This window comes from Panulirus ornatus, chromosome 4 (genome assembly GCF_036320965.1).
Source record: "Panulirus ornatus isolate Po-2019 chromosome 4, ASM3632096v1, whole genome shotgun sequence".
Taxonomy (NCBI): domain Eukaryota; kingdom Metazoa; phylum Arthropoda; class Malacostraca; order Decapoda; family Palinuridae; genus Panulirus; species Panulirus ornatus.
The window spans coordinates 6,447,810-6,471,646 of record NC_092227.1 but is presented as its reverse complement, the minus strand read 5'-3'; the positions used below and the strand labels follow the sequence as shown (position 1 = coordinate 6,471,646).

General features: G+C 43.8%; 1 protein-coding gene across 3 annotated transcripts in view; it reads left to right on the top strand.

Moving 5' to 3' along the window:
* Positions 1-23,837, top strand: part of LOC139765479 (uncharacterized) — a 99,125-nt gene that overhangs the window by 30,035 nt on the left and 45,253 nt on the right. For all 3 annotated transcript variants that reach the window (XM_071692902.1, XM_071692892.1, XM_071692882.1), the window contains exons 2-7: positions 18,186-18,338; positions 18,917-19,135; positions 19,712-19,885; positions 20,194-21,324; positions 21,944-22,180; positions 23,600-23,764. In XM_071692902.1, the coding sequence (XP_071549003.1) occupies positions 18,186-18,338; positions 18,917-19,135; positions 19,712-19,885; positions 20,194-21,324; positions 21,944-22,180; positions 23,600-23,764 (2,079 nt within the window). The remainder of the gene's footprint in view (positions 1-18,185; positions 18,339-18,916; positions 19,136-19,711; positions 19,886-20,193; positions 21,325-21,943; positions 22,181-23,599; positions 23,765-23,837) is intronic.

The window sequence follows — 23,837 nt, the reverse complement described above, 5'->3', positions numbered from 1 at the left end:
TCTTCACTCCCAGATCACCTTCTTGATCCCCCGGTCACCTTGAGCCACTATCACCTTCCTGAACCTAGATCACCTTCTTGAGGCCCATCACCTTCTTCAGCTCCCTGAGCATTGAGCCCCGGTCACCTTCTTAAGTCTCCCGTCTCTGGCCCTTCTGAGTCGCCTTCCACAACACTCAGGAAATAACGTCCTTCTCCCTCAACCCTAGCGATAAAAGAAAACACTTGATATACTGATAAAAATGATAACTAAATCATCAGATTTATAAGTTTCATATACGTAAGATAACAGTGATAACTCGAGTTACGCAGCTTGGTCATATATCTGATATAATGTGCTCAAAGGTAAGTTGCGCAAAACATGTGTTCATTTTCCTATAAGAGAGGTGGGCAGTGCTTTCCCTTACCATGGTCTATATCACATGGGACCGTTTAACGGTAAAGATACAGTCAACATAAAAAAAAAGTGCCATTTACTTTTGGGATGCTGACTGAGGTATTTTTGTTTGCGTCCTCTTTGGTAATCAAGTCTACTGAGGTAAAATGAACTTTGGTGCTGATGTGATTCAGCAAGGAAGGGAAAAGTCTTACCTATAAAGTATAAACAAAGAAAAGAACCTCATTACTTATAAAGTATAAACAAAGAAAAGAACCTCATTACCTATAAAGTATAAACAAAGAAAAGAACCTCATTAACTATAAAGTATAAACAAAGAAAAGAACCTCACCTGAACTGTTTTAATTCAAGCTCTCGTTTGCCGAATATATAGTACGAAACATTTTAGTTTTGACATGGAATTCGATACTAAATTGTTAACATGAAAACACGTAGCCCTCATCAGCAACTTCTTCACTCGTCCCCAATGTTTAATCCTTTAAAAAATTCATACCGAAAGTGCGGTAAGGATCAGTCAGGACCTCCGGGACTGTCGCTCCATAATTCTTCCACAAACTTCTTTCGGTGAAATGAGATTACCGCCGCCATGGACCTTTGGGAACCCGCTAAACCCATCACGTTTGAGACATCAAGAGGAACTGCCGGTCCGCCCATTACACAAATCCGTACAGTCTACACCAGAAGCACTTTGTTCTTTTAAGTCAGTTCACTCCCAGTCCCTTACAGTTACGTAAACGAAACTATATAAAATTATCGTTCAATCGCTTTCTGGGTGACGTAAACCTGGAAAAAATTTTAAAAAGAAGAAAGAAAAAAATTTAACGAGGCACCAGTGACCATTTCACATCAGTAATGGTGTCTTCTATTTACTCGTTCCTTGGGAGATGCATACAAAGGATACACTGAGTGGATCTTGTCTTTACACCAACATACGTTCGATTTTGCTAAGTACGTTATTATAACGACCGGTGACGTGAACGTTACAATAGACCTTGTGACAGTCGGCAGAGAACGTGGTAATGAAAACTCGGTCGAACGAATACATTTTCATTTTAAAGTCCCATGTTCTTTAGTTTTAGATCACACTGCTATATAAGGGTACGCAACGGTATAATTGCATGTGCTTTGACGTGTGCATTTATATGCTGTCTAAACTAGAATTAACTCATTTTCTCTAAATAAAAAGTCTGTGATAACGGGACATCAGTGAGAAGTGTCATTTTCATGAGGCTAATATCTTTCGAGAATCTTTAGTTACGACAGAAGGAAAAATAATATGTATCCTTGACCAGTCACTTTGTAATGTGAAACACGAGTGTCATAGAGGGTGGGGATGCCGATCCAGCAGTAGAGGCTGGTCATCCTGGCGGGCGAGGGAGGAGCTATGCCAGGTCCGCTGCACACGAAAGCCTCCACACTGGTTTTACCTGAATCAGAATAGGTTAGGGTCGCAAATTCACTTTCATTAGTCAATTGACGTGGTGAATGTCTTGATATCCGGCCTGATTTTTTTTTCTTTTTTTGTGAATAAGTACGTAGATATATTTTTTAGGAGGTAATCATCGTGTATGATATATATGTATAGACGATAATCCATCACTCACTGTAGCCATATGCGTGCAAGAATTCAGTGATTCGAACGGATTATTTTGCTCCTTGTCGCTTGGGTTCTAACGGGGGGAAAAATCACAGGTAAGTGTAGCATGACTTGTATTAGACTTGCATGGCCACCGTTACACAATAACTCTCGCAACCACCGTGTTAAGTTAGAGTTGTTCTGATTAGGATAAAATGTTCGACAACCCTAACTCCTGTAGCTCTCTGCATCGTTTAAAGACCCTAATTTTGTTGCACAGAATGTTACACATATGGACCTGCTGCGTCCTTGCTTTCGTGGCTACAGACGATTCCTTCATGAGTCCACTGGTCAAATATGGCTTGTCACAACTTGAGTTTCGAAACTTGTGAGAGATACAGGTATACCGTTGCTCCAGCATCAAGGCCATGATCTGGTTGGCGAGGCTGAGTCATGTTCCTGTTGTCTTTAAGGGCACCGCTGGTTCCTGACTCAGGCGGCTAATGCATGTTCCCAGTTAGACCAGCCTCCACCCTTTGGACATCATTTTTTTCTTTATTCTAATTTGAAATAACTGAGGTTTCAGATTCATTAAGCTAGATTCTTTTAGGTAAAGTTTGGGGATGAGAGGTTAATTGTGGTTCGATTAAGTTATATAAACAATGCGAAGGCTAGTCACGACTTGCCATAGTGACTTAGCCCATTTTGGATATGACTCGACATCCACAAAAAAACTAAAAAAAAACCCACGTAAGATAAAGGTATAAGACATGCCGTAAGAAACACGCTAGTACCAGTGGGTCGACTGCTGACGGAAGGTATAAATTGTAGAGCAATTTTGTGGTTGTAAAATACAACTGCCCCACAGCGTTCCGTGCTGTGGTTATCCCAGCAATAATGTCAACATACCACCTCGTATTGCATCCAAATAGACTCCTTATATCTACAGAAAACATATCCGATCCTATCTGGTTTCCTTGTGTCTGAACTGATTTATGCTTTTAAAAAGGTTGATAGTTTCATTGAACACCACTTCACTTGGCATAACATACGACACACACATGGCATTTACTCCCCACGCCAGTGACATCAACACGGCACTAACTGGTACGAGATTTGGACAAGAAAAAGTATCTGCAAACCTCCTTTACAAACAATTCATCCACTCCACTTTCATTTATGCCTCACCTGCCAGGTCTTCCATTCTCTTCCAAACTAGGTATAACAAAGCTGCAAACCACAGAAAATAGAGCACTCAGAACAATCACTGGCTGCTTAGCAACTACAAACACTCAACACCTCAATGAAACAAAGATCCTCCTAACACAGTCCAACGTCAACATTCTCGGCACTCAGTACTCAGTACAACAGCACTAGACCCCCATCCTGTCCAAACCATTTTATAACTAACTACCAACCACAAAATAGAACATAAAAAGCGTACCCCTACCTCACACTTCGGTAATCTCTACACACAGATCCCCTCACCCCCAACAAATATAACGCTGGTAAAACACATACACTGGACAATCACTAAATAGCTAACCTTCCAGCTCACCCTTCCAACACACCAGACATATATACCCATCAGAAATTACACTCCCCAGAGAAGTTCAAGCCACACTCTGTTTAACGCTCTGGACATCACCATGCACTGCAACACTATAAACGCTTTCAACATATTCCAGGACGAGCCTTCACTCCCACGATACAGCTACCGTAAAGAAGACACCGCACACTTACTCCTCAATTGCCCTATTGCCCTGCACTCCCTGCACATAGACACTCACACATCACAACAGTTTATGACCTGTAATCTCGGCTAGTGGACGTGTGTGTGTGTCTTTAGTCACCCTTGGCGAGTTCGCATCGTCTTCATTTCATGAAACAGACTACAGTCTCGTCAAAATACTTCTCGCCCCTGAGTCCATCCTGTCCTTCTGATAAGCGTAACAGCCTTGAAATTGCAGTGGCCCCTTGGATAAGGGATTGTGGAGTTACAATCCAGAACCCTTTGCGAAAAGGATCCTTGGAATATATATTACTTTCATACTTTTCTCGCTGTTTCTCGCGTAGTGAGGTAGTGCTAGGAACAGAAGCAGGATGGGCCTCATTCCCTCACATCCACTCTAGCTGTGACGTATGATAAACCGATAACACAGCTATGGAGTATTTCTACTTTTTTTTTTTTTAACAAAGAGGGGAAAAGTTCATCATAGAACGATGGGGTCTATAAACTACTGAAACCTTTGCTTTATTTTTGTTTTAGTTTTATCAACTTAGTCTTACGCGAGTTGCATGTAACTCGTTTCATCTGTTATCTGTTTTTTTTACACTTTTTTCCATATGCAGACGCTGAGAACTACGTCCCAGCAGTTATTACAGAGGGTTTTAATCTCTGACATTTAGTGACCTTTCTTCCATAATATCTAGACCAGTTGCAAGCCGCCATGAACGAAATTAAACAGAACTGAAGACAACATAGCAGGAAATATTGGAAAAAAAATGGACGTTAACTGCCACTGTTTGAAATATCACAGTAATATATTAACCCTATCCCCATCCTCGTTTCACCACACCCATCCTCAACGTGCATACAGGCTAGGCTAGGTTAAGTATGGAGGACTATCTCGATTGCGCAGTTCGTCCTGTTTCCCTACTGGCCTAGTCTAAATCACACTTCATGATGATCTTAATAGTACTCAGTCTTTGTGGAATTTATACCTAACCCCATTTATTACATCTTTCATATCGCAAAATCGCTCTGTTTACTTCGTACTGGAACTGATTCTCATTTTACTAGACCTAGTTTTCTAATTCCACTTGCATATCCTTATCACTATACCCATATTCATAGTACTCATCACACAATAGCCCTACTCTGCTACATTGTGCTCACCTCATTACACCTAAAGTTACTTTAATAAGACTGTCTTTGCTTCACTATATCTTCATAATCCCTTTCTTGAAATGTCTATCTTCACTTTACTAAGTCCATCCTAACTTTACCTCATCATGGCTACCCATCACTTTAATAAACTTACCGTGTGTGTGTGTGTGTGTGTGTGTGTGTGTAGGAAACCTACCCAAGGTGATGCATTTATTCATCATTTCTCGAACCGTCAAGATTCTGTCAAAGTATCTACTTTTACGAGCATCTTTTTTTTAGGGTCTTTAAGAATTTGCGATCTTGAATTTTAAATGATGAAATTGATCACATATTGCGCGCTGCTCTGTTACCAGTGCACCTGTTGGCGCTCAACTGTTTGAGACTTGGTGAGACAGGAACGTGTTGCCATCAGTAGGACTGGTCCAAGCAGCTAATCTTTATATATAAAAAAAAGAACAAGAAAGTATCATTTATAATAATGTGAATCTAGCTCACTAAGAACATGTTGGTGTTGTTCGTGAGACAGCCTAGCCACACCCTCGTAACTGGTTCTGCTGCTCCGTAACTTATCTGAAAGTGGGTTATTATGTACCCTGACGGTAGCATGATTGTTTGTATATATATATGACGTCCTCTTGAGAGTACAGTAGTCCTGGTCATATTCATTAACTAATTTCAATATTCAAACGTTTGCCATACGTCTCTTCAACCTTCAGCGACGAATTCGTTTAACAGTTTTATCCCATGGTATAGTAAATACCTTTAGGCCACTTTCCAAAGAAGGGATTTACTTTGAAGTTGATTTAATCCACAGGGGGGAGAAAAACTATCCTTGGTTACCATTTGAGAACCTGATGGCTGCTTGTCAGCAACACTCAGCTCTGATAGGCATCCAGAACGGATAAGGGGGACGGGGGGTCGATATTTGTACCTGATTGGAAGACTTGAGTGTTATGATGCAATTCAGCATTCTTGACATGTAATGCATGTCCATGTCCGAGTCCAAATTAAGGGCATAAGTCGATGTCTAAAGGTCAAAATGCGTTGCAAATGCATCGCTGTAAATAGCAATGCAGAGCAAGATAAAAAAAAAAGATTGCGTGGTGAAACGTGGTAAAGCCGCGACCATTCAGTGTTAATCTAGACTGAAACAATTGAAATAAAAGAAATAGCAAGAGAAACATTTAATCCGCTTTGACAGGAGAACAGATTGCCTTTGCGATCTGGGTCTTGGAAAGGACTGGGCGAGTAACGTGATTAAACGGGGAGAATGCAGCTTCAGAAAGATATTAATTGATAATTGCTTTAACAATATGTGGGGGTAACATTTTAAAGGAGAATTTGCGATAACATAATTTCGAAAAAAAAAAAGAAAATCATGCTGCTAGCGGGAGTGATACATGAAATAGTTTAAGAGATCAACTTCTGCAAACCCAATATTTTGAAAGTCCAAACGAAAGTGAATCTCAGTGGGGATTAGAACTTGGGATTCATAACAAGAAACTTATGATACAGGGATAACATTGCATCTAAAACTCTCAAAAAAGTAATAACAAAAAAGAACCAAATGGGGACAAATATTGGGCTGTTTAGGGATAAAAGGTACGATAGGTAAGGACTAACGTAAGATCGAGACCAAGTAGGGACTAAAGTAGGACCCAAGCAAGTGAAAGTCCCAGTAAAGGTCACTAGCTGGCTGGTTCAACACCCGCGACGGGGTCAGTAGGGGTCAAAAGTCACTCATGCCAGTTTTTACCCAAGTTTTAAATATCAAGGAATTCCAGAAAATATCGTCCAATTTATGCCATATTTCCTTGTTTTGTCCTAGCTCGTAAAGTATGTGTTTCGATAAGATCTTTAGCAAAACTTGCTCGCCAACATTTACGATACGAAGGAGAATCCGTTGCAAGTCAACTGGAGTCACACTGTAAACATGATGATGACAACACATGTGCTGGAAACGGTGCTGTAACTCCCAGTACTTTTTGTAAACTGGTGCTTCTTAATGGGGTCATGTTCACCTGTAATAAGAACATGAGCACAAAATTGTTACATTTATAACGAACTTGACGTTATATCACATAATGAATCTTCCTTTGAAAATCATTTAATGTAGCTCTTCCAATAAGCAAATATTTATAGATGGCATTACCCGGTATGTGTTCCAGAAACTAAATATTTCTTGATTTATGACGAAGAGAAACAACATGGTTTCTGCGATTAATGTTTTTAGGTCCAAAACAGCGACATCTTAGCACAGTCTGTTGAGTTGCATTTTAAAACCACAGACCACCAATTGGACACTAAGGTGTCCTTTTTCTCCTTACTGTCACTTCTTAGTAACTTTTATTTTTACTGTTTCGACACTTGAAGAGGCAAGTTCTATTCTCTCTGCATAGATTTGAAGAGGCAACTTCTATTCGTTCTGCATAGATGTGCCGAAGCAAGTTCTATTCTCCATTGATTTGACCAGGCAACTTCTATTCTCTCTGCATAGAATTGACGAGGCAAGTTTGATTCTTTCTGCATAGAACTGAAGAGGCAAGTTCTACTCTTTCTGCATAGATTTTTCCCTTTTAGTCCAAATGGGTTGTGTTTAGCCTCTTCACTAAAATAACCAAACCTGCGCGTAGCAGACTTCTTTGGTAAATGTTCCAAGCGTTGTTACTAACGAGAGTATTTGATAGCCGTGGAAATGGCTTATCAACGATATACACTGAAGGATTGTGCAGATATCCCGTGCAAGGCTGGAGACCCACAGGTCATGGCGTGGGAGTCAACCTCTCTCGACATATTCTTAACGTATAGGTCAAGGTCATGTTATGGTCGGGAGGGTGTGACGTGCATTTGAAGATCGCTTTGGTCATGTTTAAAATGTTGGGTATTTCGCTGAGCGGACAGCCAGACTACATCAACGAACTTAATATCTCTTTGACTACGAGTTCTAAAGTATGATAAAAAAAAAAAAAGAAAAGCGATACAGTCGAGGAACTTTGTGTAGCCTTATGAGTAGTCTTTTGAAATATCCTTAAGACAAGAATTAGCATTGCATCAGTGCTAGAAAGTGGTCAGACTGGTGGTGATGCTGAGGTAACTACTAACTGTGCCGTTCGGAACGGACCCCCCCTCAGCTCCAGCCTCGGACACACTTAATACTTGCTGACCTTTAGATATTTTTTAACTTGGTAACGGTAAACGTGGTGCCAAGCTGTATCATGTAAAAAAAAAGCATAAAAAAAAACAGAAGGCTCTCTTAAACAAACATTTGCCTTGTAAATACAATCAGTCGTACAGTAAGGAAAGAGTTTCTTCAGTGAAGTTGACATGATTAAGACAACTGTGCGAGGTACGGTGTGAATGATGTTGACATGAAGGAAGATAGACTGTCATATTCCTTGGCTGACCAATAATTGACTGTTGGTCAGTCCTATCGAGCTGGAAACTGGACTGAACGTCTGTAAAATGTTACATAGGTATGGCAAACGACTATTGCCTGTATCTAAGTGCGGAAGTAGGTTTATTCTCGAGCACAGACTACCAGCATTTTCAGTATTAAGCAGGAAGTAATAGTGATAGTTTAAGTAGCCTTTTTGGCATGGCCTTTTAAGAAATATCGCGTGACGGGGGTGGGTAGGTGATATTTAGAGGAAGTAATAATGACTGCCAAACATCATGCATGCAGACTAGACCACTTTTGACAATACTAAAAACAAAAGAAAGTCATAGCTGTTCACGCGATGGGAGGTATATGATGATGTATGTTGCCAGCAAATGAACATGCCACTTATGGTTCACATCCTGATACTCAACCGCCAGATACAATACCGTGAAATCGAAAGACAGTTACATAATTATGCCTGGAATCTACAGACGCTCGATTAACAATGGACAGTGGTACGGTAATGGACAGAGATGACACATTGTCGTGTATGAGAAGGACAAATAACAGAAGCGAAGGTCCACAATAATATATACTGGAGGACAGTGAGGTGTAAAAAACTTTGGCGAGTCCCGTTGTATGTGTAGTGATATATGCCAATCAGGTAGGAGGACATACATAGCCCTAATCATCTCCCTAAATAACTTTTTCCCTTTAGGAACTCCACTAGTTCTCGTAATTCTGACGGAATGTATTTGAAAACACGCCAGCAAGAAGCTGATTTATCAAACTGAGATCTCAAACTTGGATATTCTAAGACACCCATGAACCGTTTGCCTCCACAGTTCCTTTGAAGTACACAATTTTAGAGGGTGTATCCGTGCTGTAAATCCTCTTAGAGTGGGCGTTTTCTGTGATGGTATTTCTTGCCAACGTCAGGACTTTTAAATAACTTGTTCATCACCCGCCTGAGGCGAGATGTTCCGACGTGTCTCGAAATTTCTGGATTTCCATCACCAAGAAACTATCTGCAAACATGTCGTTTGTTCATTATTTATATTTGTTTATTGTCTATTTATCATTGATTTTCGTATTCACGCCTTTAACTATTTTTCCCACTTGAGTTCCATTTATTCACTGTATTACTGTCTGTACTCCACAGTGAGAGGTTTTGAGAGAGAGAGAGAGAGAGAGAGAGAGAGAGAGAGAGAGAGAGAGAGAGAGAGAGAGAGAGAGAGAGAGAGAGATTAGATTAGATCCCCGTACGTGTTTCTAGCCTTGACTCTGAAGGTAAGAAGGTTGTCGGAAGAGTGAGAAACAAAAGAAGGCAGGGAATACCACAGCCTCGCCCTACAATGGAAGGAAGCACCGTAACGGTTAGTCTTCGTATGGCTGTTCATCCCACAGAGGCCGTTGGAAGCAGCAGCACCAGCCATTCGCGTGGTGTAGATATGACACCAGAGGTGTGGATATGATGCCAAGGGTTTGAAAATGACGCCAGGGGCGTGGATATGACGCCAGAGATGTGCTATGACGCCAGAGGGGTGTGGAAGTGACGCCAGGGGTATGGATATAGGCGCCAAGTATGTGAATATGACACCAGATGTATGGATATAACGCCAGGTGTATGGATACGACTTCAGGTGTGTGGATACGACTTCAGGTGTGTGGACACGACGCTAGGGGTGTCAGTACGGTATCTTGCGTGTCAGCACGACGACAACAAGGCGTGTAGTCATCTCAGATGTGTGGAAATGATGTCAAGTGCGTGGATGTCACGTCTGACATATAACTGTAAACATGACAGCAATGATGTTCAAAAGGGCGTCAGATGCATGTGTGTACAGGAATACAGTGTCAGGCGTGTGTCATTAGGGTATATATATATATATATATATATATATATATATATATATATATATATATATATATATATATATATATATATATATACCCTAATGACACACGCCTGACATTGTATTCCTGTACACACATGCATCTGACGCCCTTTTGAACATCATTGCTGGGGATAGGGGAGAAAGAATACTTCCCACGTATTCCCTGCGTGTCGTAGAAGGCGACTAAAAGGGGAGGGAGCGGGGGGCTGGAAATCCTCCCTTCTCATTATTTTTTTTTAATTTTCCAAAAGGAACAGAGAAGGGGGCCAGGTAAGGATATTCCCTCAAAGGCCCATTCCTCTGTTCTTAACGCTACCTCGCTAACGCGGGAAATGGCGAATAGTTGAAAAAAAAAAAAAAAAAAAAATATATATATATATATATATATATATATATATATATATATATATATATATACCAAAAAATTCCTTGAACAAGGACGCGATTGTTTCCCTTGTGAAGGACTGCCTAACCTCACGGTGTACATATACATATAATGCAGTCATTGTTGTCGCAAAAGAATGTAAGAGGAATTTTTATTTTTATTTTTAAAAGATACGTATTTCACTGTTGATCAGGATGGAGGCTTGTGTGTCACATGTGAAGAGAAAGGTCTTTCACTCGCCTTTTGACGTTTACGTTACTTCTTTATTACCAGAATTACTGGTGAAAAAAAAATCGAAGACGTATCTTTACTGGTAAAAAGAAATGTATTTGTTTACCTTTCTTGGTAGGGTCATTTGGGGGTTTATGAAGCTTTTAATAGCTTCTCCTTTTGAAGATTTTTTTTTTTTTATAGCTTCTCCCTTTCCTAACTTTCATAACCTTTGATTTGTGATATCATTAAGGCTTTATTGAATATCCTTTTAGATTGCATCCACAGCAACTGTATAGATTTATTCCCGGTCGATGTATAGAACCTTGTAGGAATGTATTGCCCTTGCTGGAGGAGACGTAGGGCATACAGCTGTATGGACCATTGTCTACAAACGCTGGAAGATCTTTCCCTTAGGCCCCCCCCCCCCCGATTGGGGGCAAAGGTCATACACAGCATCGTCACGACTGACTTGCTTCAGGGGTCAGTACTGTTGGGGGAGCGGCGGTGAGGTCAACAGACTCGGTCAGCAGTAATTTATGTATGAAAGTAACGTGAAGGTCATACACACACACACACACACACACACACACACACACACACGAGTCCTGTTGAGGAGGTCAAGAGGAAAATAGTTATAGATGCCTCGGTTGCTTGACTTCTCGCAAGCAACACGCGTAGGTACGACCCTTGAGCACGAAGCCGTCGGTCGGTACGACCCTTGAGCATGAGGCTTCAGTACGACCCTTGAGCATGAGGCTTCGGTACGACCCTTGAGCATGAGGCTTCGGTACGACCCTTGAGCATGATGCGACGGTACGACCCTTCAACACGACGCTGTCGGTACGACCCATAGCTAAGATGGTCTTTGAACCTGAGCCCCTTAAGAGTCGTATAGTCATGCTCAAGGGTCGTACCTCATCTCGCGCCAAATGGTTCATCAGATCTTTCATAACGACTAGAGAAAGAAGGAAAAAAAGCGGGTGAAAGTATGTGTTGCATATTGAATGACTCATGACGTGTTAAGTGGATGGTTCGCAATGGAAGGAGGACAACTATTACACGTTTGCCTGGAGGCCAGGGGATAAGGCTCGAATGCCCTTACTTAGCCCCACTACTGTCCAAGGCTCCGAAGGTTGCAGGTCAGTCGACTAAGGCTTTTCAGCCAAGGCTTCGACGGTTCCAAGTCATTTGTCTAAGGCTTTTCAGCCAAGGCTTCGACGGTTCCAGGTCATTTGTCTAAGGCTTTTCAGCCAAGGCTTCGACGGTTCCAGGTCATTTGTCTAAGGCTTTTCAACCAAGGCTTCCACGGTTTCCAGGTCATTCCCCTAAGAGTACCAGCCACCTGACGAAGGTTTTGACGGTTCTTAATGCGCCCCCAGCCACCACCGTCCAAGCCTCCGACACGTACAAAACTATTTGTTTTTGTATCCTCGGCCGCCGCCCCAGGCCCTGAGGATAAACCAGCCACATACCTACAGTTGATGATGCTTCTTGTGCTGTGCTCTTGGATGCCTCGCCCCAGGTGTGAAGGTACGGGGATGGTCGCCACGTATGGTAGGAGAATGAGTGATAAATCATCTATAATTTCCTGGAAATTGAATGGAACATGTGTTGCTATATAGATTCCTGGAAATTGAATGGAACATGTGTTGCTATATAGATTCTTTCGCCTTCTTATTTCCTAGCCTTGCTTTAGTTCCTCTCTTGCTAAAGATGTGGTTTTTTTATTGTTATTGAATACGAGACACTACCTGAAATGATAATTCAGTTGTAGTGAACTGTGAGGGAACACGTTAGAACTGGGCAACACCCTTTTTATATGTAGTGAGTGTAATTACCTACTCGTACTGCACTGGGAAGGAGGAGTTTTACACACTCGTATGTGTGTGTATCTGTGTTCTTGTGTGTGTGTGTGTGTGTGTGTGTGTGTGTGTGTGGGTGTGTCAAGAGCCCAAATCTGTATTTGATTTAGAAAATATGATCGTAGTGTTGAGGTGTGTCGTAGGTCTCCTCGTAGTGTTCAGGGACAATGCAGGTGCCAGGGAACCATGAGTGGGAGTGAGGGACGATGTCCTTGTGTACACCAACGTGTGGCGGGACCGACCACCACCTCCTCCTGCATGTTGTACATGGTTCTCCTCCTCCTCCTCCTCCTCTCACTCACACCCCTCCTCACCCAAAGCACCGTCCTCCTTCCCCACTTTACGTGCACCTCACCTCTCCTCTCATTGCTTCTCTAATCATCATCTCTGCCTCACCCTTCGCCTCTTCTTCATCCATCCTCTCCACCCCCTCTCCGCTGCTTCACTCCCTCACCTCTCGTTTTCATTCCCACCTTTCCAATAGTCTTCGTTTTCCTTTCTTCTTACCTTCCGGCCTTCATCCTCCTCCCCTTTCCCTTCCCTTTCCTTCCTGCCTCACTCCCTCCCTCCTCACCCTTAAGGAGAGCGGCAGCGTTCGGTGAGGTCACAGTTTTGCATGATGGCCATAAGGATTTGGGTATTGTTGCCGTCAGCGGATCTCTGTCTTAGAAATAACCGGTTTTAGGCCTTTACGACGACACCTGGAGGTCCTCTCGGACCTCAGGTTGGAGGCGACCGACCAACCTGCTGGCCCTCACCACAGCCAAAACACCTGGATTTTTATGAAAGAAAAAGGCGACATCTGAGAAGATATGGAGTGGGTGAATTCTGATGTTCTTAGAATGCCAGAGGACCTTTGACACTGTCCCCCAGATGAGGAATGATGATGAAGCCAAGAAGCAAAGTTGAGACGGAGGAGGGACACTTAGGCGGATGAACACCTGCCTAAGTTAGAGGTAACGGGGAACACACGTCAGGCGCGCCTTCTCATGCTTGGCAGGGGTGACAAGTGGCGTCCCTCAAGGCTCATTGCTGGGGCCCAGGATGCTCTCTGATGTACGTCAGATTGATTGAGCAAGCGAGATAGACTCTGTATAACTTAGTGACCATCGCAGACTGTCCTTGAGAATGGCCAGTGAAATTCTTATCCTAGCAAATGCAAAAGCCATAATGACGGGGAAGGAAGTTAGACAAAACAGAGGATCCGTTCCATCTCGTAAGATGTACAAATATCAAAGCGTCGTATTGTTAAGAGAGAGACCATCGGGTGGACACCGGGCCGAACTTGTCACCGGGAAAAAGCATGGTAGAGGGATCGTGAGGGAAGACACACGATGATGCCTTCCAGCAGTTGCCACAGTAATCCGTGAGTTCCTGATATCTTCCACTATCATACACAGCCTCGAGACAGTGGATATACAGTGGTGAATGTTTTTGAATCTTATTCAAAGGCAGGAATGTATGTTCACGAATCTTATTCAAAGGGGTGTGTGAATGTCTGTGAACTCCATGTATAACTGTATTATGTGTGTGTGTGTGTGTGTGTGTGTGAGAGAGAGAGAGAGAGAGAGAGAGAGAGAGAGAGAGAGAGAGAGAGAGAGAGAGAGAGAGAGAAGAGAGAGAGAGAAGACCTCTTGGGTTGGGGGACGACTGGGGGGCCGGCCGACGTTGCCAGGCGGGGATGGCCGTCCAGCACCCGCCACCCTCGCCAAGCAGGCGGCCTCGCCTCCCTCTCTGGCCTTCTGCTTCTGCTTGGATGTTTTGCTCTCTCTCTATCTCTCTCTCTCTCTCTCTCTCTCTCTCTCTCTCTCTCTCTCTCTCTCTCTCTCTCTCTCTCTCTCCTACCGTGCACAGGAGGCTGACCCGTGTCCTGGGGAGGCGCGCTGAGTCGTGATTCGACGTGCTGGTAGGGGAACTCCTCAGTGTCCTGGGAACTGAGGTGTGTGGCTTATTGGCCTAGGTATGTGTGTGTGTGGGGAGGAGGAGGGACAGGAGAGAGAGAGAGAGAGAGAGAGAGAGAGAGAGAGAGAGAGAGAGAGAGATCCAGCCAGCCAGCCAGCCAGCCAGCCAAGAACGCCCCGATGGACGGTGGCGCCGACCATCTTAACGTACCAAGCGCCGGCGAGAAACACCTTATATATTGCCACACACCTGACACCATTGGCACAGATCAGGTCTGCCGCCTGTCGAGAGAGAGAGAGAGAGAGAGAGAGAGAGAGAGAGAGAGAGAGAGAGAGAGAGATGGGTGTGGCTCGCAAGGAATGTCAAGGAAATACTTTGACACCAAGGGTTGAGAGACTGCAGGCCTAAAGACTATGCCACAACATCTCTCCTCCCCTCTACTTTGCATGGCGTCTGCGGGACACAGACCGCGTCGTGCTGGACACTTTTTAGGTGCGTCATTCGTACGCGATTTATTTCCGAGTGCGTCCATACGCTCGGTGCGAGTAACGGCGACACATACGCAAATATGTGTTCTGGGGTTACACGTCCCAGGTACATAGGGTCGTGAGCGTAAGTACTACTTATACGGGATCGTGAGTGTAAGTGCTACTTACATGAGCTTATAAGTGTAAGTGCTACTTCCATGGGATCGTGAGTGTGAGTACTATTTACATGTGCTTGTAAGTGTAAGTACTACTTTCATAGGGTCGTGAGTGTGAGTACTACTTACATGAGCTTGTAAGTGTAAGTATTACTTTCATGGGGTCGTAAGTGTGAGTACTACTTACATGAGCTTGTAAGTGTAAGTATTACTTTCATGGGGTCGTGAGTGTGAGTACTACTTACATGAGCTTGTAAGTGTAAGTATTACTCTCATGGGGTCGTGAATATCATTATGTATATAAGATGTTTCTCAAAGCCCAATTGAAAATTTTATTTTCTCCAATAAATCTTTTTTATTTATCTTAAACTCCGCTCATCATAATTCATGGATGCATCAGTGAACACTAACCCCAAGCACGACGGTACGACCCTTGACCACGACGGTACGACCCTTGAGCACGAAGGTACGACCCTTGACCACGACGGTACGACCCTTGAGCACGAAGGTACGATCCTTGAGCACGACGGTACGACCCTTCAGCACGAAGGTACGAACCTTAAGCACGACGGTACGAACCTTGAGCACGACGGTACGAACCTTGAGCACGGCGGTACGATCCTTGAGCACGACGGTACGACCCTTGAGCACGAAGGTACGATCCTTGAACACGACGGTACGACCCTTAAGCACGACGGTACGACCCTTGAGCACGACGGTACGACCCTTGAGCACGACGGGACGACATAGCCTTCCTACCTTGCGAAAGTGCACCTGTATTATTGACTTGCACTGAAGTTAAGTCAATTGTTAAGTGAGACAATCGTATCTGTTTACACTGCCAACCTTCACAATACTTCCAGCGAAGACAATGCACTTATTATTACTATTATTATTATTATTATCATTACTATCATTATTATTATTATTATTATTATTATTATTATTATTATTATTATTATTATTATTATCATTACTATCATTATTATTATTATTATTATTATTATTATTATTATTATTATTATTATTATTATTATCATTACTATCATTATTATTATTATTATTATTATTATTATTATTATTATTATTATTATTGTTATTAATATTGTTGTTGTTGTTGTTATTGTTATTATTATTATCATTATTATCTCCCTTACATGGGTATTTTGTGTAAGTTCTTCAACCTTATTTGTGGGCTCAATTCATATATATATATATATATATATATATATATATATATATATATATATATATATATATATATATATATATATATATATATATATGTATATATGTGTATATATATATATATATATATATATATATATATATATATATATATATATATATATATATATATATATATATATATATTATCCCTGGGGATAGGGGAGAAAGAATACTTCCCACGTATTCCCTGCGTGTCGTAGAAGGCGACTAAAAGGGGAGGGAGCGGGGGGCTGGAAATCCTCCCCTCTCACTTTTTTTTTTAATTTTCCAAAAGAGAAGGGGAACAGAGAAGGGGCCCAGGTGAGGATATTCCCTCAAGGGCCCAGTCCTCTGTTCTCAACGCTACCTCGCTAATGCGGGAAATGGCGAATAGTATGAAAGAAAGAAAGATTATTATTATTATTATTATCATTATCATTATCTTTGTTATTATCTAATGTATCGTTTAGTGTTCATTGAAGAGATGTAACGATGTTTGTATATATATACGTTGGAGGCTCCAGTCACGAGCAAAAGTCCACATCAAGGTTAGGTCTTGATTGAAATATGGAGAGAGGGATGGGATGTACCAACACATGCTTCCAAGGCGAAGGAAAAGTTCCGGTTTTTAAACAGAGACGATAAAGACGAGCAAGCACAGATGAAGGTTCAGAGGCACAGGCTTTCAGTACACGTGGATGGATGCCATCAGGACCATAAGCCTTGCATGTGTTCAGAGAGAGAGAAGTACTTTTTCGAACAGTTCGAAAAGAGATTACGGGAAAAAGCATAGGATTAGTAAGAGGAACTCCAGGGAGTGAAGGAATGTTAGAGTCATCCAAGGTGGAGTTAGAGGAGAAACGAGAAGCAAAGAGAGTTGATTTGTCTACAGTAGAGACAAGAGGGTCATAAGGTCGTGCTCAAGGATCGTATGGTCTTGCTGAAGGGTCGTACCGTCTTGCTCAAGGGTCGTAACTTCGTGTTCAAAGAGATTTGAGTTGTGCCGGTAACCCCGGCAAATTCATTGTGCAACCCCCATGCTCATCCTATGAGCGGTAGTGTCAAAAAGGATTACAGAGGGTCACAAAGGGTCAAAGATCGGTAAAGGTCATCCCTCCACTATCACTCTTCATAAGCTGCTCCATACTAAGGTCTTGCGTCAGCTCGTAGGAACAGCCGGTGTGAGAAGGCAGTTTAACTCTTAATTTACAATGGTAAACAGTTTTCTAACGTATGAATTTATATTCTTACATCTTCCATCACCCCCAGCTATATCTTCAGTTCGGCAGACGTGGCCCAGCTTGGTATCATCAGGTCATAACCGTTCCCCAACATGGGATTAGATCCGAAAACTTCCCAACTTGGTGTTTGTATTCATTATTCATATTGGAGTTTCTAGTCACTTAAGCGAGTCCTCATCATCGAAGCCAGGCCTTGACTGACGTGTAACAAGGGTTGAAGAGACTGATAAGTAAGGAGAGAGGAGTCATGTTGTTGGTGTTAGGACAGACTTGAGAAGGTAAAGAGTTCCAAAGCTTAGCGGTGCAAGAAAAGAAACAGACATCGCAACGGCTCACCGTCTGCACGGTACTCTTTCGTGACGCTGGAGCTTCCTAAGCATTATGTGGTCTACCCTACTGGCTGGGACAGTGTGACAACCAGTTCTCGGAGACCAGAAACCGGAGTAATAGTCACAGAAGAGGGAAAGAGTACCACGTCAATAAATCTATTGACAAATCTTGACTGTGTATAAAGGTATTGCTGGTCGTAGGACTCAATGCCATACGTCGCCATAACTAATTCCTTTTTCTTCTCTCTTTTTCCGGACGCAGGGCAGCCGGTGTGGCTGGGGGTGGTAGTGGTGGTGAGTGTGGTAGTAGGGGTCCTGGAGGGGGCCACGCTGCCCCGGGCCCCGCACCGCCTCTACCACCACAAATCATCCGCTAAGGAGGCCGAACCTGGTGAAGAGCGGGCGCTCCAGCAGAGTGAGTAGCAAACGCTGTCTTGTGTAGTGAGCGGCAGGTCCGGGAGGCGGGAGAAGGGGTGGGTTAGGGAGGCGGGAGAAGGGGTGGTTAAGGAGGCGGGAGAAAGGGTGGGTTAAGGAGGCGGGAGAAGGGATGGGTTAAGGAGGCGGGAGAAAGAGTAAGTTAAGGAGGCAGGGGAAGGGGTGAGTCAAGGAGGTAGATGAAGGGTTAAGTTTAGGAGGCAGGAGAAGGGGTAGGTTAAGGAGGCGGGAGAAAGGGTAAGTTAAGGAGGCAGCGAAAGTGGTAAGTTAAGGAGGCAGGGGAAGGGGTAGGTTAAGGAGGCAGGAGAAGGGGTAGGTTAAGGAGGCAGGAGAAGGGGTAGGTTAAGGAGGCAGGAGAAGGGGTCAATTAAGGAGGCGGGAAAGAGGGTAAAGTGAAGTAGGCAGGAGAGGATAGATCTTACAGAGAGACGTACCCAAGGGGTCGTACCGTCATGCTATATGAATCACGTTTTCTTTAAGAGAAAGAATATATCCATATTTAACTCCCATTCTTGTACCTCCGCGCCCACACCTCAGACCTCTCCCTCCCACCCACAGTCCCAGAGGAAGAGGGAAGACGAGGAAGAAACCAGCAGCAGGAAGGCCTGAGCCACTCGGAGGCGAAGCAGCCGGAAAAGGAGGGTCAGCTGGAAGATCTGTTGGAGTACCTGGAGCTGGACCCGGTCGACTCCCAGGACCCGAGGATGAGCCAGCCGGGAGGACTCAAGATGACCACACACTCCGGAGGGAACCTCGTCTTCACCAGAGACAACCAAGGTATCGCACGCTCACTCTTTTGCCCCCTTTTTTTTCCACGGTAAAAACGTTCGTATATATATATCTTATATTTCTAGTAAAGCTTTAATATATATCTACTTTGTTTAAAGTGATTTTAAGAAGCATTTAATATCATTTTCGTAAACTTCAAGGTTAGATTAGATAGATGAGCGCGCTCAAGTCTAATTGCCCAGCGAAATGCCTGTGCTGCTGAAGTGGTTATATACTTACAGATAAGGCGGAAGTTGACTTTTGAGTATCATGACACAGAAGTTGCTTCTTTTCATGTAATGGTTAGACAGAATTGTCTCTCTTTTCGTTAGGGACTATTGTCAGTTCCAGAGGGAGATAGGAAGCAAATCAATTGGTAGACATCAGTCGAACGGGGAACTGTAAATAAAGATGCCAGCAGCTTTGTTGTCTTTCACATTGATCAGGTCCCCGCGCTTGCCACGGATCCCCCATCCCACTGAGGCTTCGTTTTCAGTGTCTGTAAAGGTCAAGACCTATCGGGGACATTAAGAAAAAGTGCTGGCTTCTGCTACGGTTGGAGATAAACATAGTTGTTACTTGCAGGAGATATCAATGTGAACGGGGCGCCGGTGGATGGCGTTATGACTCTAAAGGACGGAACGCAAGTGTTCACTCTGGAACGTTTCCTGGAAGACCACAAAGACCGCTTGGACGAAGCCTTCCAGTTCCTCAGCAAGCAGGCGTCCAGATCCACTCTAGCAAAAGCCAAGGACTTCGGTAAGATTAGATGGGAAGATTATATGATTTTCATTGCTCCATATTGTTTCATTTTCAGTAGAATATGATGTCATTCATACACCCACTGTTTTCTTTCCCCAGTGAAATATGGCCTTCTGATCCTTGATAGTTTTTCTCTTTTTTTGATGAAATGAAGAACATTTATTGCACGTCGACTATCCTGTTGAAATATTAACCCCATATCATCTCTATAGTGATAATGAATATCGGTAATCTACTTGCGCGGTTCATTTGCATCAAGTTTTCCTGGACTGTATGGTTATTGACACTGTGTCTTCTTCGGCCAGCCTCCGCCGACAAGCCCCGAGCACAACATACGGAAGAGCCTACAGTCGAATCAGCGCAACTCCCTCGCCCGTCAGTGGACAACGAAAGCCTCCGTGGCTTCTCCGTTGTGGTCAGCCAAGTGACAGAAATCTCCTCCGAGACTTCCCCACCCGTGACGGTCCAGTCTCAGGGTGACAACGTCATTCCAGCAACGGAGCCTTCCCTAGGGATCGTACCTGAGGAAACTATCCCCCTGACCGAATCTCTGGACGTCTCTCCCATCCCGGAAACTCTCTCGCTCGCCAAGCCAATTCCAGTCACGGAGTCACTTCGCGAGACGTCGCCCTCTTCGTCGCCAAAGCCAGTGGATGAGCACGAGACCAAGTCAGTTATCGAAACTCTCTTCCACATAACACCAGAGACTGTCTTGAACGATTCTTCAGCGGCGACTCAAGAGCCAGCCGTGGAGAAACATGCCCAACTCGAAGAGCTGGATAAAGTTATTCCATTGGAGGAACCAGAGCAGGAAATATCTGACAATTTCACGAAGGAATCTAAATCTTTATCTTCCGCGTCCCTCGATTCAGTGGCAGCGCCAGAGACTTCGTCAGGAGCGCACACCGTAGAGCCCGCGCCAGCCGCTGACGTAACCCCTCTGGTCGGCGTCGATGTCACACCGAGGACCAAGGTTTCATTTGGAAGTTCCGCCGACTCCGCGTCAGGTTCCAATGTCTCGCTTGTAATATCTAAAGATGTGGAACTTATCGATGGCTCCGAGAGCGATGTAAACCTCACCACGACCAGCTCCGCGGCGGTGCCTTCCCAGGAGCCAGTACCCGCCGTGCAAACAACTCCTCAGACTAAAGTTCATCCCGAGCCAGTCCTGCCCAACAGCTTGAAGGGATTCATTCAGACTGGGCCACTCCTGGACCCTCTACTCTCCAAGGACCTCAGGGGAGCGGGTCATGCCTCACCGATCCAGCCCATTATCCTTCAAGGACAAGGCCGAGCTGATCCCATCTTTACGAAGAGCGTAGGTGCTGCAACCCTGCCTAACATCCCTCGGGGTTTGGACAGCGATATTGGACTGTCGGAGATATGGTTACTTGGTCTTCAGCACCAGGCGAACTCTGGCCTCGAGAGTCAGCAAGGTAAGACTGAAGGTATTTTCTCCTGTTTGCAAGTTTATTTACACCTGGGATGATGGCTTGGTTGCTGGGGTTCGTAAAAGGTCAGGTAATAGGCAAGAGGAGGTTATCCTATGGTTTACTGTCGGATGAGGGTGAGAGGTGTAGCTCAGGGGTAAAATAAGATTCGCTTCCTTAGATACTTTTTTCTTTTCTTTATCCTCAACGATGAATCTTTTAGATATCAGTATGACAGCATTCTGATATCATTATGGGAATATTATCTTTGTCTTGGAGGAAAATGATAGTATTGTTGGAGAAGGTAACACTTAGAGGAAATCGCTTGCAACTGATGCAGTAAAAATCATTGGTTGACGTTGTCTGACCTACAAAGAACAGTAAGGTATTAATGGGTTATTATTAAGGAAGATTACTGTAGATTATAGTGAGCACTCATTGTGCCTAGGGGCAAGTTGCATGAATCGCCCTAACACCTGGTGGTGAACCACTGAATTTACATGCACAACGTAGTAAATCTAACGAAGGTTTAGACTTTCTAAGATTGGCCATCAGCTCGAGATGAATGATAGGTTTTGTTTGACTGTTGTTGGAGAGTTACTGATGTGTCCCGCTCCCCACACAGCACCAGGGACGGTACTGTCACCCGACCTCATGGTGATGTCGGACCTGCTGTCTACCGACTCCCCTCGTCCTTTCTATGATGACGGTGAGGACAACGTGGCCCTCCGCAGAGAGTTCTTGTTGGACTACCTGGTCCTCGACCACGTTAGTGTGTACGACCCGAAGCTGACCAGGCCGGAGGGCCTCACCGTCACCAACCTGGCCGGCAAGGACCTCACCTTCAAGGTTGCCCTGGACGGTAAGTCACTCGTCTGTAGCCTGGTTGACCCTCCTCACAACCTTCTCCTTTAAGTCATCAGGACTCGTCTGTAGCCTGGTTGACCATCCTCACAGCCTTCTCCTTTAAGTCATCATGACTCGTCTGTAGCCTGGTTGACCCTCCTCACAACCTTCTCCTTTAAGTCATCAGGACTCGTCTGTTGCCTGGTTTACCTCCCTCCCACAACCATTTCATTCAAGTCATCATGATGACTCAGTACCCCAGAGAAAACATTTACAAGACAAAAGGTATCTTAGACTCAGGTATTATGTGGTATGCTTCTCATTCGACACAGACTCTTCCCTTATCTTGACTCATCATTTCGGTCATTACAAAGTTCGAGTTGTTACTTCCCCAGGCCCAGCTGCTCCCTATGAGCAAGGCCCGTGCCTTCCAACAAGCTGAGGACCGGAAGAAAAAAGTTGATCACTTTAGAATTTCACGGACATTACTTGTGAACATAACCTTCTTTGACAGGGGCCAAGTCTAGAAAGAGGTGCATATGGAGTTTTCATTCGCAAAAAGATGGTGAACACGGCATTAAACTCTCACATATGGGCATTAATAAGGCCATCAGCTTTAGGTTCGTGATTTTAAAGCTTTCAGATCACATATAAAAGATGCTTAAGGGTAATGTCGTCTGGTTAAAACGGTGAACATGTTGCAGTAGCTTCTGATCTCCAGCATAAGGCCGTGACTCTCATTCAGAGAGTTTTGCTTACATGTTCAAGAACCTTTTCCCAAATAGTGAAACAAAAGAGAAGAACCAGGGTTAAGAGGTCATCTGATAGAGATATTCAAAAACTATCAGAGGCCTCAATAGTCTTTACTTAGGCAACTGTTTAAGACCAGCTCAGTCTGATATCACCCGTAGTAATGGATACAAGCTCACAGGTAAATTGCTTTTCAGTCTTGTGTGCAAAGAGACAAAGAAGTTTTGCTGAATTGCAAAACTACGTAGATAAAATGTATCTCAACACAAGACTGAAATTCTAGAGTTTTATTTTGTCGAAGGACGGACGTTTAAATCTAAGAGAGAGTGCTACCAGACAATTATAATTTTGCTGGGGTCTCGAGATCATGTCCAACTTAGACAAGTGCAATGGTAAGTTCATTGAACAAGAATTCAGTACTTTTGACTACAGTAAGACTGGATATGCATAGCTGGGGGTAGACACAAAGTGTCCTTGCAAAGGAAAGTGTTTATATATTCTCCCCATCTGAATATGACTTTGCTGTCACATCACCTAGACTTAACTGATGCTATTTGAGAGTGTCCCCTTCATTCCCACACTGTATCCATTTCCATCATACGCTACAGTTTGGACGATATCCCCCTTCTTTTTGCCATCTTTCGTTAGATATATACCAAATCTTCTTCTTCTTCTCCTCCTTCAGGTAACATTACTGTGAACGACATTTCTGTGTTGGAGGTGGAGGAGCTGTCGGACGGGACGCTGCTCTACACCCTCTCCGACTTGCTGTTCGACCACCTCGCCAGGGTTCAAAATGCTACGAACCTACTCTTGAACCGGAATGATCCCTCCTCCCATCTGCCATCAGGTAATTGAATTCCATAAAAAAAGGGATGTTGACTAGAATTATTAATACACTATAGAGTATCGGACTGGACAGC